Source organism: Podarcis liolepis (genome assembly GCF_965112155.1).
Source record: "Podarcis liolepis genome assembly, chromosome: 4".
Classification (NCBI taxonomy): domain Eukaryota; kingdom Metazoa; phylum Chordata; class Lepidosauria; order Squamata; family Lacertidae; genus Podarcis; species Podarcis liolepis.
In genome coordinates this window covers 66343632-66358754 of record NC_139558.1, presented here as the reverse complement: position 1 = coordinate 66358754, position 15123 = coordinate 66343632, and the positions used below count along the sequence as shown (strand labels likewise).

The following is a 15123-nucleotide window of genomic DNA, read 5'->3' as shown; positions in this document are numbered from 1 at the left end:
TCTCAAATAACTTGGTCCAGAGATGCTTAGGGCCTTATACATTAGTACCGAAATCTGTATTGGCTGCCTGGACTGGAAGCAGCTTGGCAGCCAATGCAGATTCCAAAGACAAGGAGATATATGCTGGCAGTAGTCTGCCCCCACGAATTGGAGCATACTTCCAAGCATCTTGTTTATGTCGGCAGGCTGCAAAAACTGAAACTGATCTCACAAAAAGGCTTAGTGGATGACTGGAAATCTCACTTGGAGCTGCATAAATCATGGAATCAAGCACATTATGGAGGTGAGTGACTTCATTCTCTAAAGTGTCTAGAAAGCAAAAGTCCCTGGGGGCTCCTGAGCTCCATTCACTAGTACAGGAGTCCAGAGCCAACAGACCACTCTGAAGAACTCCTATGTAGTTATTCAATGGTGCAATGGAGACAGTGAAGTAGGCCCTCCTTGCTGCTTTCACTACTGCAAAGTAGGCATGATTATGTGCTCTAACACAGCATTTGAGAGGATGCTCAGAAGGAACCATATCTACGGCCCTCCACATCTCACCATTCCCCAGTGAAACGAGGGCCTTGGCAGGTTTGCCTGTTTCACCCATCAGAAAATACCTATAGCATTCAGGAATCCCTAAGTGGTCCACCCTAATTGGTCCTCCACCCCTGCAGGGGGGAACTGGTGTCAGCTCAAGCTTCACCAGGAAGTGGTCTGATGATGACAAAAGGGGCACAGAAACGCCTCCTCATTTCCAGGCATCCAACCTCACCACCAGGAGCAAAAACCAAATCAGGAGTGTGTTCTGCACTGTGTGTCAGGTCAATGATCACTTGAAACAACCCCATGGTTGCCATGAAGTCCTGAGTTGAATCAAGAACCAAACTGCATATGTGAGTCTCGTTCAGATTTAACAGCCGAATCATGGTTTGGTTCTTGTGAACAGCTTTGTGCCCACAACCTCCCTTCAATGTCCTCTCTCATTTCTGGGTTTGAAATACTACATTTTATTATCAAACCAGAATTAGAAACTCATTTCAAACCATGGTTGTCTCCAAACCAGAATGGGAAAATAATGGTTTGCATAAACTTTAATTTACCCACTTTGGATGTCACACCAAATTGTTGCTTGCAAAAATCAGGAAATGAGGAAAGCAAGCGGAGTGGAAAGAGCAAGTGCTCAAATGTAAAAACTGTTTATAAGAGCCAGATTATTTGACCTGAATGTTGCCATGCCTGCATTTTATAAAAGGAAACTTGTAGCTTTCAGTAACAGGGATGTGTGGTCTTTGGAAATCAGAGGACCAAGCAGACTATGTTGCCAAGGTATTCAAAACACTGCCTTGTGAGCCCTTATTCAGTTGCACTGCGAACAAAAGAGTAACAAAAGAGACATATTAGGGCAGGCCAACATGATCAATGGTTCGAAAGACAAAGCTCACCTGTGCAATTTGTATCGGTTGAGATAGAGGGATTTGTGTCATGGGCGTTGCAGCAGAAGCTGAGATGGTGGCGCCTGCAGCATTGTGCTGCTGACTGGCTGAATGCTGCACTGCAGCTGCCAGCAACTGTGCCTGTGCCTGTTGTATCAATAATTGCTGCTGGGCTGGTGTTAACGTGAGCTAGGAACAAGTTTTAGGACAGTAGTTAATAGCACGAAACATCATCCCTTTTACAAACAATCGCTATTTATTTCTGACCAGTTGCCTTCAAACAAGCCACCGTATACAGGGAGCAGATGTTTATTCCAGGTAAGATAAAAATCAACCAATCTATCAACCTATATTTCACCTCATCTAAATGGTACTGGCATAAGCATTGTATCATTGTGACCACTGCATTATTGTGGCACTGCTTCAATATTAATGTGAAAAAGGTAATTAGCTAGCAAGCAATGGAAAGAAACAGCACTGACAGGAAATAGCAAGCAAAAGAACAAGCCATCACTGACAGGCTTTGAAAGGAAATTTACACCCACCAGAAGCAGAAGCGATTAGCCAGATGAATGAGAAATAGCAATACTGGCTGTGGTTACCAAACAAACTGATAATACTCCAGCTGCTTCACATTAGCATGAATCCCTGGCATGTTTCATCATTTCCATTATGCCTTAAGATATAGCTGAGGAACATGTGCACCATTTGTTCCCCTCCAAGTCAACCCCCCTCTTCCGTCTGCCTTTTTGTTTTGATAGGATTGAGCTGGTAGGTTGACATCTCTGCAGGTTTCCAAACACACATTATCTCTATGAAACAGGTGGCGTTGGACTCCCTTCGATACATGAATATTCTTCCCTGTTTCTGTATAGAAAGAGCCCTTACCTTCAAAGACCTGGATCTAGTTTCAATGTAGCAAAGAGCAGTTAGGCAAAATGACATTTAATGTATTTGGACTAATTTTTACTGTATGCTTATACAAAAGTGCTATAAGTAAAAGCCATGAAAAAAACTGTATTCAGATTACAGCAAAAGCCCACTACATATGGAAAACAGCCATTTGTAGAGCTTTAAGGCGAAGGATCTGGCATAAATAGAAAACACAGCCAGTCAATATTGACAATACTAAGGTAGACAGACCACTGCTCTGAGTTGGTACAAAGCAGTTTTCTATATGTCTATAAATAGAACTAAATTCAAAGCAGTGTCATTTGATTTACATGTTACATATACCTTTCAAAGATAAATAATATAGGGAGAAAAGTCTCTAATTAACTGCATGTCTCAAATTTTGAAAACAGCAGAAGTGATTTATCAGTTTTTAGTCTCCCAAGTTGTTGTAGCATACTTTTTTTTTTTTTGCAATTGAAAGAAACACTGATAACTTACATAAAGAGTTCTCCATCCATTGAGAACTGTTAATAGGTGGATTTAAACCTCATTTTGTGTATGGAAAAGGAAATTCCAGCAAACTTAAGAGTGTGGTTATATCAACAATAGCACTGTGGTAAAATGGTTGATCAAATAGTCATAAATATGATCGAGACATTGTAACAGCGATACTAACTTCTTTTCCCTCTTCACTGTGACTAGGTCACAGAAAAAAGCAAATATGGAGCAATACAGGGGTCAGTAACCTTTTTCAGCCGTGGGCCGGTCCACCGTCCCTCAGACCATGTGGTGGGCTAGACTATGGTGTTGTTGTTGTTGTTTTTTTTTTTTTTGGGGGGGGGGAGATGAACGAATTCCTATGCTCCACAAATAACCCAGAGATGCATTTTAAATAAAAGCACACATTCTACTCAGGTAAAAACACACTGATTCCCGGACCGTGCACGGGCCGGATTGAGAAGGTGATTGGGCCGCATCCAGCCCATGGGCCTTAGGTTGCCTACCCCTGGAGCAAGATAAACACTCCCCCCCCGAAATTAATCTAAAAGAAGAAATTCCCTATAAATTGTTGACTTCTTTAATCAACATACTGTGTTAAAAATCACCCTTATACTCATCAGCAAAGTAGAGAAATAGCATCTGATATGGTAGGTTTCATATTGTATATATCAACTTTCCAGATAGATTACACAGCAATAACCACTATATCAAAAATAAAATTACAGAATTTAAAAACTACTCCCCATCTACAATTGTATCAACTAATTTCTAATATATCAACCTGATTTCTAAAAGATAGTGGTGGAAGGATTAACAGAGCCTCCCTAGACAGAAAGTTCAAAGAAGGTAAGTTACAATGGAGAGGGTTCTACTTTTGCTCCAGAAGACAACTTTTCTCATGGCATGGGCACATAGCACAAGGTCTCCTCCAGCAAATCTCAAGAGATGTGGCAATTTCTCCAGATAGGCTGAACTCAGACAATATAGGCCTAGAAGAAAACAGGTCCATGGACTGGGATACCATAATCCACAGCATCAAGTGCCACTGAGAGACCCATAAAACCAATAGGGAGATTTTCTCCGGCCACATTCACCTGGAATGATAAAGCAACAATCTACACTGTCTAATACAACAACATGAGTTGGTGGCTCATTACAATTCACTTGGACTCATCTTACCCCAGTGATCTGTCCTCCGGCCAGCATGAGCTGGGTCTGGGGTATGGCCGCCTGTACTGAAGGCTGCTGGGAAGGCTGGCTTGGCTGCTGACTGTCCCCAGATTCTTCATTAGGTTTAGACTAGGAAAGAAAATATACAAGCTTTTGTAGAACAGAATGGGTATCAATGTAAAGAAGAAGAAGAAGAGGAGTTTGGATTTGATATCCCGCCTTTCACTCCCCTTCAGGAGTCTCAAAGCGGCTAACATTCTCCTTTCCCTTCCTCCCCCACAACAAACACTCTGTGAGGTGAGTGGGGCTGAGAGACTTCAAAGAAGTGTGACTGGCCCAAGGTCACCCAGCAGCTGCATGTGGAGGAGCGGAGACGCGAACCCGGTTCCCCAGATTACGAGACTACTGCTCTTAACCACTACACCACACTGGCTCTCACAGCCATTATCATAGTTTATTGTAATATGAGGAGGGATGATATTAACAAGATTTTTGGATATCAATAAGATAAAAAGCTGCTTATTTCAACAACTTGTTTTCGTAGGTAACTGTAGATAACAGGTGGGAGGAAGAAATGCTAATTTGGTATTGTAGCCCTAAGCCAATATTTCCACGTATCAGAATGGAAGAAAAAAACGCTGCTGTTACTTCAAATCATTAACAAAAACAGGGGCTTGATTGCAGTTGGAGAGAGACAGAGGACCTCCAGTTCTGCCCCCTCAAAACACATATACATATGCTCAAGAAAATTTCCTATTTAGTGCTTGATTTGAAGGCACGGCCTTTAAAGTTTCTAAGCTGTCCCAGTCATTGCCATACTACAGACAGATCTGCAAACACCTGTACCAAACTGCCCAATTCCTAGTCAATGTGAAACTCAGTAATCAGCAGCATGCAAGTTTTGGATTAGTGCAGTAGATTTTTCTTTTATACATTTTATAATAATTCATAAACATAGTATTTCAAACTAAACAAGGTACTAGCTTGAAAAACCTTAGATGCTGAATTGCATCCAGGAACAAAAACAAACACTCGCCACACATCTTGTCTCCAAGAAACAGAATTTGGTATTTATATAGGCAAACACAGTTCATTTATTTAAAACCATCTTATGAAAGATGAAATTACTGTAGCCATGAGGGAAAAATGCAAGTGAGAAAGCACATGAAAAGGAAAAACAAGGAGAGGGGGTTTATGGTAATTAAAACTGCTTATGCAGAACATTAAAATTCTGCATAGATTTGCATATTTTCCACCACCTGTTTTGGGGACTGCAGAGCAGGCTAATTAACATAGAGGCTCTGATTAATTCTGCCAGTCATTGAGAGATAATTACAGCACAGGACTGTAAACATTCTGCACTGGAGATATAGCCTGTTTGCCAACATCTCTCTCAGGGACTCAAAGTTTGCCATGGCAACCAAGGCAATTTTCAGCCTCTCTCTTTTAGAGAGGAAGGTCACTATCTCGCCTCCTTTCAAAATTATCATATGTAACTAGGTGCATGTTCTAGGGGGTTTCAAGAATGCTCTACCCTAGTTCCTTAGCACTCATAGAGAATGACACCACTTCACAATAATACTATTTTCCTTCCTCTTTGATGCATTGCCTGAATATTTTAATGAAAGGCAGCAAGCAGTAGATTATAACGCTTTAAGGCATCCTACACCTTCCAGTCAGGATTCAGGCCTCATCATAGGACTGAAACTGCCTTGGTCGCACTGATCGATGATCTCCGGCAAGCTAGGGAAAAGGTGAGAGCTGTTCCCTACTTTTGCTGGATCTCTCAGCAGCTTTTGATACCATTGACCATAACATCCTTCTGGACCGTCTTGAGGGGCTGGGAGCTGGGGGCACTGTTATACAGTGGTTCCGCTCCTTCCTCTTGGACCATGTTCAGAAAGTGGTGGTGGGGGATGAGTGTTCAGACCCCTGGGCTCTCACTTGTGGGGTGCCTCAGGGGTCTGTCCTCTCCCCCATGCTTTTCAACATCTACATGCAGCTGCTGGGAGAGATCATCAGGGGGTTTGGACTGGGTGTTCATCAATATGCGGATGATACCCAGTTCTACCTCTCATTCAAATCGGAACCAGTGAAGGCAGTGAAGGTCCTGTGTGAGTGTCTGGAGGCGGTTGGAGGATGGATGGTGGCTAACAGATTGAGGTTGAATCCTAACAAGACAGAAGTACTATTTTGGGGGAACAGGAGGCGGGCAGGTGTGGAGGACTCCCTGGTCCTGAATGGGGTAACTGTGCCCCTGAAGGACCAGGTGCGCAGCCTGGGAGTCATTTTGGACTTGCAGCTGTCCATGGAGGCACAGGTTAATTCTGTGTCCAGGGCAGCTGTTTACCAGCTCCATCTTGTACACAGGCTGAGATCCTACCTGCCTACGGACTGCTCACCAGAGTGGTGCACGCTCTGGTTATCTCCCACTTGGACTACTGCAATGCGCTCTATGTGGGGCTACCTTTGAAGGTGACCTGAAAACTACAACTAATCCAGAATGCGGCAGCTAGACTGGTGACTGGGAGAGGCCACCGAGACCACATAACACCGGTCTTGAAAGACCTACAATGGCTCCCAGTATGTTTCTGACAGTTCCCTCACTGCGAGAAGCCAAGTTACAGGGAAGCAGGCAGAGGGCCTTCTCGGTAGTGGCACCCGCCCTGTGGAATGCCCTCCCACCAGATGTCAAAGAGAACAAGAACGACCAGACTTTTAAAAGACATCTAAAGGCAGCCCTGTTTAGGGAAGCTTTTACTGTTTGATGGATTACTGTATTTTAATATTTTGTTGGAAGCAGCCCAGAGTGGCTGGGGAAACCCAGCTAGATTGACAGGGTATAAATTATTATTATTATTATTATTATTATTATTATTATTATTATTATTAAGCTTAAGCAGTCAGCTGCATCTTGCAGAGAACAGAAGAGCAACCAATTTCAGATTTTAACTATAAATCTTTATTATTATAAAGAAAAACCCGAAGTGATTAAAGTAAGGCCATGCTGACCATCTTATTTCAGCTCCAACTCTTGGGAGTTTTTCAAACATCTTTTAATGTCAAACAGGACTTCTGTACTGAGCAACATTTGTTAATGGCTGCCAAACTCTCCCATTGGTACTGCAAAAAGAAAAGTAGAAAGAAAAAAAGTTGATGCAGACGCAAAAGCACTTACCTGTACATTTAAAGACTGGGCAGCAGCCTGTAAACTTGATCCAGGGAGCTGAACCTATAAAAATGATGTACTTTTAAAAACACAAAACTGGAGAGAAGTAAAATAGCTGAAAAAGAAAGTATCTCTAGTTTTCGAAACACCTAAGACCACTGAGATAATTAGAATTTTAAAATATAATGATTGATTCTGATCTAATGCCAGAACATGGTTTGCCCTAACTATAGTTTATACTCCAAATGATAATTTGCATTCCAGAGGTTCAGACAAACAATTATTTGGGGTTACTTTCTCCTCCTGCCTTTCCCAAGAATCCCCAGATATTATCCAAACAGTGGTCTCTTCAAAGATCCTTTAGTAAAAGGCAAAGGATTTATACGATCTGAAGAGAAACCAGAGTATATGAACTTTTCAAAAATCCTGGTTTGGTGGACATTCACAAATCATGGATTGATGGCTGGTGGTGCTACAGGCATCATGACAAGCCATGGTTTGGCAAGGTATCTGAACTATCCTGCTCCATTTAAAATCTTTAGGTGGAATCTTAACTTTGAGTGTCAGTTTTTTACAAACAGAAAACTTTTGGGAGTAGCCACAGTTTATCCAGATATTGAAGGTGAAAGTCAAGTGAGAAAAAAGGAATGTAACTTTTATGAAAAGGAATTCCAAAACAGATATGTTGTTAGTCTGCACTCCACGAGCTGTGACACAGTACTAATTCAACACTACCTTTTGCATAACCTAGGCAGAATAACAATACAAGGAAGTGTTATGCCATGTCTTCAAATGGTTCCTACATTTCTGGGTTTGGATTCTACAAGATTACAACATGCCATCTGTCACCAAGCAGGCAATTTGTCTCCAAAAAAGCTCCTATCTCCAGTGCCAACATCCAGTTTAATCTTCTGCCCTGTAGTATTCTGAGATAGCAACCATATTAATTAGAGAAAGGCTTCCAAAGCATCATCATGCACAGCTGTCTTAGAGAATTGGCTAGGTTAATAAACTACCAGTTTTTGGCCTTTTCAGCTCTTTTTGCAGCATAAGCTTATGAACAAAGGCCTCTTAGGTACTGATTGCAAAGGCCTAAAAACCCATTTTAACCAAAGCCTGAGCTGAAGTTGCTCCAAAGCAAAAACTTTCTGCTGTAAATAGTGCCTTGCAAAATAAAAAAAAAATAAAAAAAAAATACTGCACAGGGATGGAATGATAAGGTGACTCTGGCTTGTTTTACCATGGGAAACTGCCAACTCAAGATAAACATATAAACACAGTAGCCACTTCAAAGTTCTAGATTCATTATACCCTGGCACTTGAGATTTAAGAAATATAGCATGCTAAAGTCAAAGGCAGCTGTATGTTATCTTTTAGAATTTTTTGATAAAGAGATGAACAAAGTATTAAATAAAAGTAGTGGCTGAATCAGAGAAGCTTGAGAAAATAGAACTTTCAGTAAATATGTGTTAATGCCTTTGAAAACTCTATAAGCTATTGGCCATAAGGAGACTAGCTTCAGCTGCTCGACATAAACGCTGCTCAGGGTTTAGCTGCTCAGGGGTACAGAAGGTTTACAAACGGCCTTTTAAGTTTCAAAATTAGTCAGCATGCAAGAATTAGGGGCAGAGGGTGGTGTACACTCTTGACAGGCAGATGTTTGGTCGAGAGGGTCAAACCATTGGGTCAACTGTTGGACTGTGCATGAGTGATAATGATATGTGAAAGGCATGCATGAATAGTGTTATAGAATCAAAGAACTGCAGAATTGGCAAGGACCCTGAGGTTTATCTCTTCCAACCCCCTGTGATGCAGGAATAATACATGACAGATGACCACCCAACTTCTGCTTAAAAATATCCAAGGAAGGAGAGTCAACCACCTCCTGAAAAAGTCTGTTCCACTCTCCAACAGCTCCTACTGTCAGAAAGTTTATCCTGATGTTTAGTTCATTTCTTGTAACTTGAAGCCATTTGTTTGGGCCCTAACCACTTTAGCAGGGGAAAACAATCTTACTCCATCTTCCTTTATATATTTGAAGATAGTTGTCATATCTGCTCTCAGTCTCCTCTTTTACCAGGCTAAACATACCCAACTCCCTCAATTGTTCCTCATAAAGCTAGGTTTCCAGACCCTTTATCATCTTGGTCTGTGCATATTACGGCCATCATGTCGGCATCACCATTCACCAGCCTATTTACTTTCCTCTTTCTACACACACACACACACACACACACACACACACACACACACACACAATGCAAGCACACTCCACATTAAGGAACATTATAGGAACCACGGCAAGCATAGAAAGATGAAAGAGTGAGACTATGCAAATATTTTCTTTTATTTATTTTTATTCCCCAAGGCTGCTAAGCACCACCAGCAACAATGGAAACAACATAACAAAGCACACAATTTATACAGCAGCATCAAGCAGCACAGCAAATAAATTTTAAATGATGCGAAGAAAAATATTTCACTACTCAAACCTAAGTGCAATGAAACAGCACTGGCTTTATTAGTGGCTCTTAATACAATAACCAGCACTTTTAAAATGGGCTTTGAAACGAACTGGAAGCCAATAAAGCAGAAGTTACCTGGGGCGGGGGGGGGGAACCTTTGGCATTTTGCACCAACTGATTTCTGAATACTTTTCATAGGCAGCCCCATGCCAAATGCAAGTAACACAATATGAAAGTGATTAAGGCACACCTGACATGTGTAGAACATAGCTAGATCTGCCTTCAAATGGTTCCTACTGACTTCAAATTGTACAGATAAGCTGAAGTCTTGGTGTCGGGTAATAAGGGATCATATCTGACCTCTTAAGACACTGGAACCAGCAGGAAACATGTTTTTATCTCTGTGGTGTTTCGCCTTCATGGTAACCATAAGTTCATACTGTTCTTTTCTACTGTATTTATTTATTGCATTTATATACTGCCTTTTGACCAAGCTGCCCAGGGTGGTTTGCAATTTAAGATATTAAACATAAGCAAGCAGTACAAAATATTCACAAGCTGACTTTGGGAGCAGATGCAACTATCTTCTTGGCCTGGGTTTCCTGTCTGATGCTTTCTCTCAGGGCATAGTAGGTCCAATGTTCCCTAGTGGTTATGTGCTACCTAGCCTGGGTATATACGTAAACGGCTGCCATTCATTCCTATCAAGAAGAGTATAAACCAATTTGGGGACAACAAACCTGCCTACACCCACAACAGGAACTTATGGGAAGAATGGTATGCCCCTCCTTCAGGCAACTCCAAGGTTATGGTGGACCAATGTTTCTCATCATCACTATAACAAAAACAAAAACCCAAAGCACCAGATTCAAAAGGGAAAGAGGCAACACAGAGCACTACTTAAGCTGCTCTTCCCTACTTCAAATGCAACACCTGAGATGGGTGGGGAATGGAAACATTTTTCATCTGCTTCTCAGAGCCTGGAAACAATGTTTTGTTTAGGGAGGAGAAGCAGCAGGACTTGGAAACCTAACTTGCCTCTACCATGTCAGTAGATGCTGTGATGGACAAACGAGTAGGCAGAGGAGGTGGACAAAGGGCTGGGATTCTCAGTTGCTTCCCTCTTCCCTCCCCAAGCTCGAAAGACTCTTATTGAGTCAAAATTTAAGACAGAAAACACATTAGTCACAGTCCTTTCAGATTAGATGGCTTTCAAGTTTTGTCAGGAAATCAGCAGGCATGCATACTGCCAAGTACAGTGGTACCTCGGGTTACAAACACCTTGAGTTACAAACACTTTGGGTTACAGACTCCACTAATCCGGAAGTAGGACCTCGGGTTAAGAACTTTACCTCAGGATGAGAACAGAAATTGCCCGGCAGTGGCATGGCGGGCCCCATTAGCTAAAGTGGTACCTCAGGTTAATAACAGTTTCAGGTTAAGAATGGACCTCTGGAACAAATTAAGTTCTTAACCAGAGGTACCACTGTACTCTGAGGAAAGGACTCCCCGCCTGCAGAACTCTGCCCAGGCCACAAATACCCAAACCTACCTACAGCCTCCTGAACTGCTTTTGCCTAGCTATAATGTATAATGAAGTCTGTCCATGCCTCTCGTTTGCCAGAATGAATGATATTGGTCAATGGGTGGGGTGGATGTGAAACCACGGGCTTTTGTGTGGCTGGAAAGTTGCCTGCTGTGTGAAGGTAAGAGTCCCATCAATTGCTCCACCCACTTTGTCTCTACCCACATCTGCCTGTAGGCCGACTTGCCAATGACATGCAACCCCCATTAAGGGAACATGGCCCTCGGGCTGAAAAACGTTTCTCACTCCAGCTCTAAAGAAATGGATTGCTCTTGCTCCTCCTAGGTAAGAATATTCACATTTCTCAGAAGAAAATAGAAATACAGACATAGAATGGTGAAAACAAGCTCTATTTCCAGATATGCCTACCATACAGGTTGACACATAGAATGATAGCTTTGATTCTTTGGAAACCCAATTGAAAGTAGCCTACTAGTCCCATACGGTCAACTGGTCCCATCTATTATCCAGTTGTACAAAAAATGTCCATGTACTGTGAAATTATGTTTTAGGTCACAAAGACCTTTAAATGGCCATATGAGACACTGTGCAATGTGGGCCTACTCAGAGGGCATGTAAATCATCCTTTCTTATGTTGAGACAGAAGACACTGCTGCTCTTTCTAAAGCTTTGGTAGCCTCTATGCATACCTCCAAAAGAAGACACCAACCTTGCACTACTTTGTTGTTTCTGGTTTTGCCGACATAGTGCGGAGAGAGAGAAACCCTTTATATTACCTTCCAAATTTCAGAATAAAAAGAAACAAATATTTACCTGATGAAGGTGTCCAAGGAAGGCCTGGGCTGTAGATATTGCCCCCGCGGCAGGCACAGTCTGTTTCTGAAAGTCCAGGCCATTTGTCTGTGTGCCTGGGGATGCAAAGAAAGATATATTCTATTAAAATTCCCCTCAAAAGTCAAGTCTGAAAAATCTGTAGATTCATTCACACCTTTGTTGCCAATTTATCTACGTGTCAGCAAGAGCAGTAATTCAGGGACAATAAACCTAAGTCACCGCCTTTTCACCTTATCGCCCCCCCCCCCTGGGCTCAACAATTAACTGGCAGTACCTTCAAGACATGTAGAATCAAGTAGAATCAAGACACGTGTTATGGTGGGGGGGGGAGAAAAGGGGCTAAGGCTCTATTAGAAAGATTTAGAAAATGTTATAAAGATGAAAATGACAAGTTTAGCATGAGAGTAAATACTGGAAGAAAAGGATAAAACAAAATCTAACATGGCCACCCAAATTACGGGCTTGAAAAGAACATGAATAAAGAATACCACTGGGGTTAAGGGAGAAAAGGATAAGAGGAATGGAAAGAGATTAAGAATTTAGCATTGCTGAGCTTAAGTTCAATATGATGCTGGGTCATCCAAAATGTGACAGGGAAAAGCTAAAAGGTTGGCTTATGTCTAACAATGTAAGACGGAGGCAGCATGGAAGCAAAAATAGTATTGAATGTTGTCACTACATAAATGATATAGACTATGACAATATGTAAGCTCTGGTGTAATCCGACCTCATGCCTTCAGAAAGAAGAGGAGGGTGGGTTTTGTTCCAATACTGTTATTCCAATTCTAGAGGTTACCAGAGACAGAAGTCAGGCTATCCCTGTACAGAAAGGGGCACAGCTGAGCCACTAGCCAAAGTGGATAGAAGGCACTCTGTGCCACCAAGGTCACCTGAGCCTCAAGTGACACAATGGATCCAGATGTACACAAGAGCAGGTCACCTCCCACCCTCAAGTCTATGGAACTGCCTACTAACAGTGCCTTAATCTAATCCAGATAGAGTTTCAGTTTATTGGCTCTCATCCACTCTATTATTGAGGCAATACAATGGTCCAGCACATCCACTGCTATACCTGTAAAGAAGTACAGCTGTGTGTCATCAGCATATTGCTGACAATGAACTCCAAAACTCTGATGACCCCACTTGTGTAGATGTTAAACAGCATATGGAATAAAACTGAAACCTGGAGAATCCTGCACTGAAGGCTCTACAGGGCCAAAGAGCACTCCCCAAGGACTATCTTCTGGAAATACCATTCTAGTAGGACCCAAACCACCACAAAATGGTGGTGCCATCCACCCCAAACTCAGAGAGCTGCTCCAGAAGGATACCGTGGTCGATGTTATTAAAGCCACTGAGAGGTTCAGAAGAATTAACAAGGACATATTTCCCTGTCTCTCTCCTGACATAGGTCATTATACAATAATGACATAGGTCATTATTAACAAGGACATATTTCCCTGTCTCTCTCCTGACATAGGTCATTATACAGGGCAACCAAAGCTGTTTCTGTGTTGAAACTGGGCAGAAACCCCAACTGAAATAACTGAAATGGAGCTAGAAAATCAGTTTCCTCCAAGAGTGCCTGGACCTGATCTATGACTACCTGATCAAGAACCTTGCCCAAGAAGGGGTAGTGGCAACTGGCCAGTAACTACCAGTAATTTCTGAATCCAGGGAGGGTTTCTGGAGAAGTGGTTTTCCCACTGTCTCCCTCAAGTCGACAGGGACCACACCCTCTCGAAGGGAGGCAAGAATCACCTCCCTGTCCCCTCCCTGCTAGTTTTTATCAGCCAAGAGGGGCAAAGGTCCAGAGCGTAAGCAGTCGTGCTGACCAATCCATGCACTTTGTCCACATCCAGGTATGTTTATTTTTAAAAAACCCTGTTCACTGTATTATTTGGCTTCATGCTGTGCTTGTTTTGATAAAGGAAGAGTCAATATTATGTAAGTTGCTATGCCTTAAACCCAGGATACTAATAACATTTTAAAAAATTAAAAATCTGATTGTAATAATGTATTATAATAGTGATCTCAATTGTCGGAGTGTTGGACCTCATGCATCTATGCATAGGACGACTTACAGATTTGGGAGAACTCAAATTCCCCTGCCCCCTAAGACAGTGTAATGAGTTCTGAAAATGCTCAGGATACTGCAGAGGATACTGGCTGAATGTTGGGAGAACAGAAAATTGGGTGGTTGGTGGGATACAACAGAGTATCCTGGAAAGAGGCATAACTGGAATGCTGAATAGCTGCAGACAGCAATGCAACAAATTTTGTTGCAGGTCCACTTCCTCCTTCCAAATATATGGAATATATCCTTCCAAATATATGGGAATTTCCCTTAGGAACATTTGGCCAGAGCCTATAAAAAAACTGCAATGATTTCAAGAATTAGAACATACTAGTGATGCTTGGTATTAATGTGCTAAATAATCAGTTTTTAAATTACACTGATTTAGAAAGTACAACTCTGTGGAATTATTCTATGGAAACAAAGACTGGGGTAATAGCCAACCAAGTCATACACAGAGTAAGCTTATGAAAACAATGGGCTAAGGGTATCACCCTAGAAGTTTAATGTATCAGTCACTGGTATAGAATTTTAATTCTATCATTTGACCTACTAAAGAAGAGGCAGGGAACTGGATCTAGCTGGAGGACCAGTAATAAGTATTTAGCCACAGCTTTTCACCTAACTTTGTGTTGCACAACGTTCTAAAAAGTTTCTTCCCCTCTGGAATCCCACAGGCTCTGAGACTGCTAGTTAGAAACCATGTGTGTGGTGGTTGTCCAATGATGTGAGGGTTCCTGCTCCATTGATGACTGCTGCTTTTAGGAGATAAAAAGAATAACCTACTTGGGGTTGTATTTAAATTAGGACATTGCTGCTTACCTGACAGAATTAACTACCGTTTCCTTCCACCCCCACCCCCCATTTTGGGGGTTCTCCTGACTCTTCAGAGAAGATCTTGGGAAGGGGCAGGTGGAGGAGGGGGTTTCTGGTTATGCTAGAAGCATTGCTAGTGCAATGATTTAGTTGAATACAGCCCCAGGCTTTCCTAGCAGCAATCATAATCATGTGGATGCAACCTAAAAGGCAGTTAAATTGACATAATGCCA

At 42.0% G+C, this 15123-nt stretch overlaps 1 protein-coding gene across 12 annotated transcripts in view; it reads right to left on the bottom strand.

Moving 5' to 3' along the window:
- The window catches only part of POU2F1 (POU class 2 homeobox 1), a 112476-nt gene that overhangs the window by 27703 nt on the left and 69650 nt on the right, over positions 1 to 15123 (bottom strand). For all 12 annotated transcript variants that reach the window (XM_083498624.1, XM_083498634.1, XM_083498628.1 and 9 more), the window contains exons 3-6: positions 11977 to 12071; positions 7162 to 7215; positions 3993 to 4112; positions 1428 to 1607 (exon numbers count right to left, since the gene is read on the bottom strand). In XM_083498624.1, coding sequence (XP_083354750.1) covers positions 1428 to 1607; positions 3993 to 4112; positions 7162 to 7215; positions 11977 to 12071 — 449 coding nt within the window. The remainder of the gene's footprint in view (positions 1 to 1427; positions 1608 to 3992; positions 4113 to 7161; positions 7216 to 11976; positions 12072 to 15123) is intronic.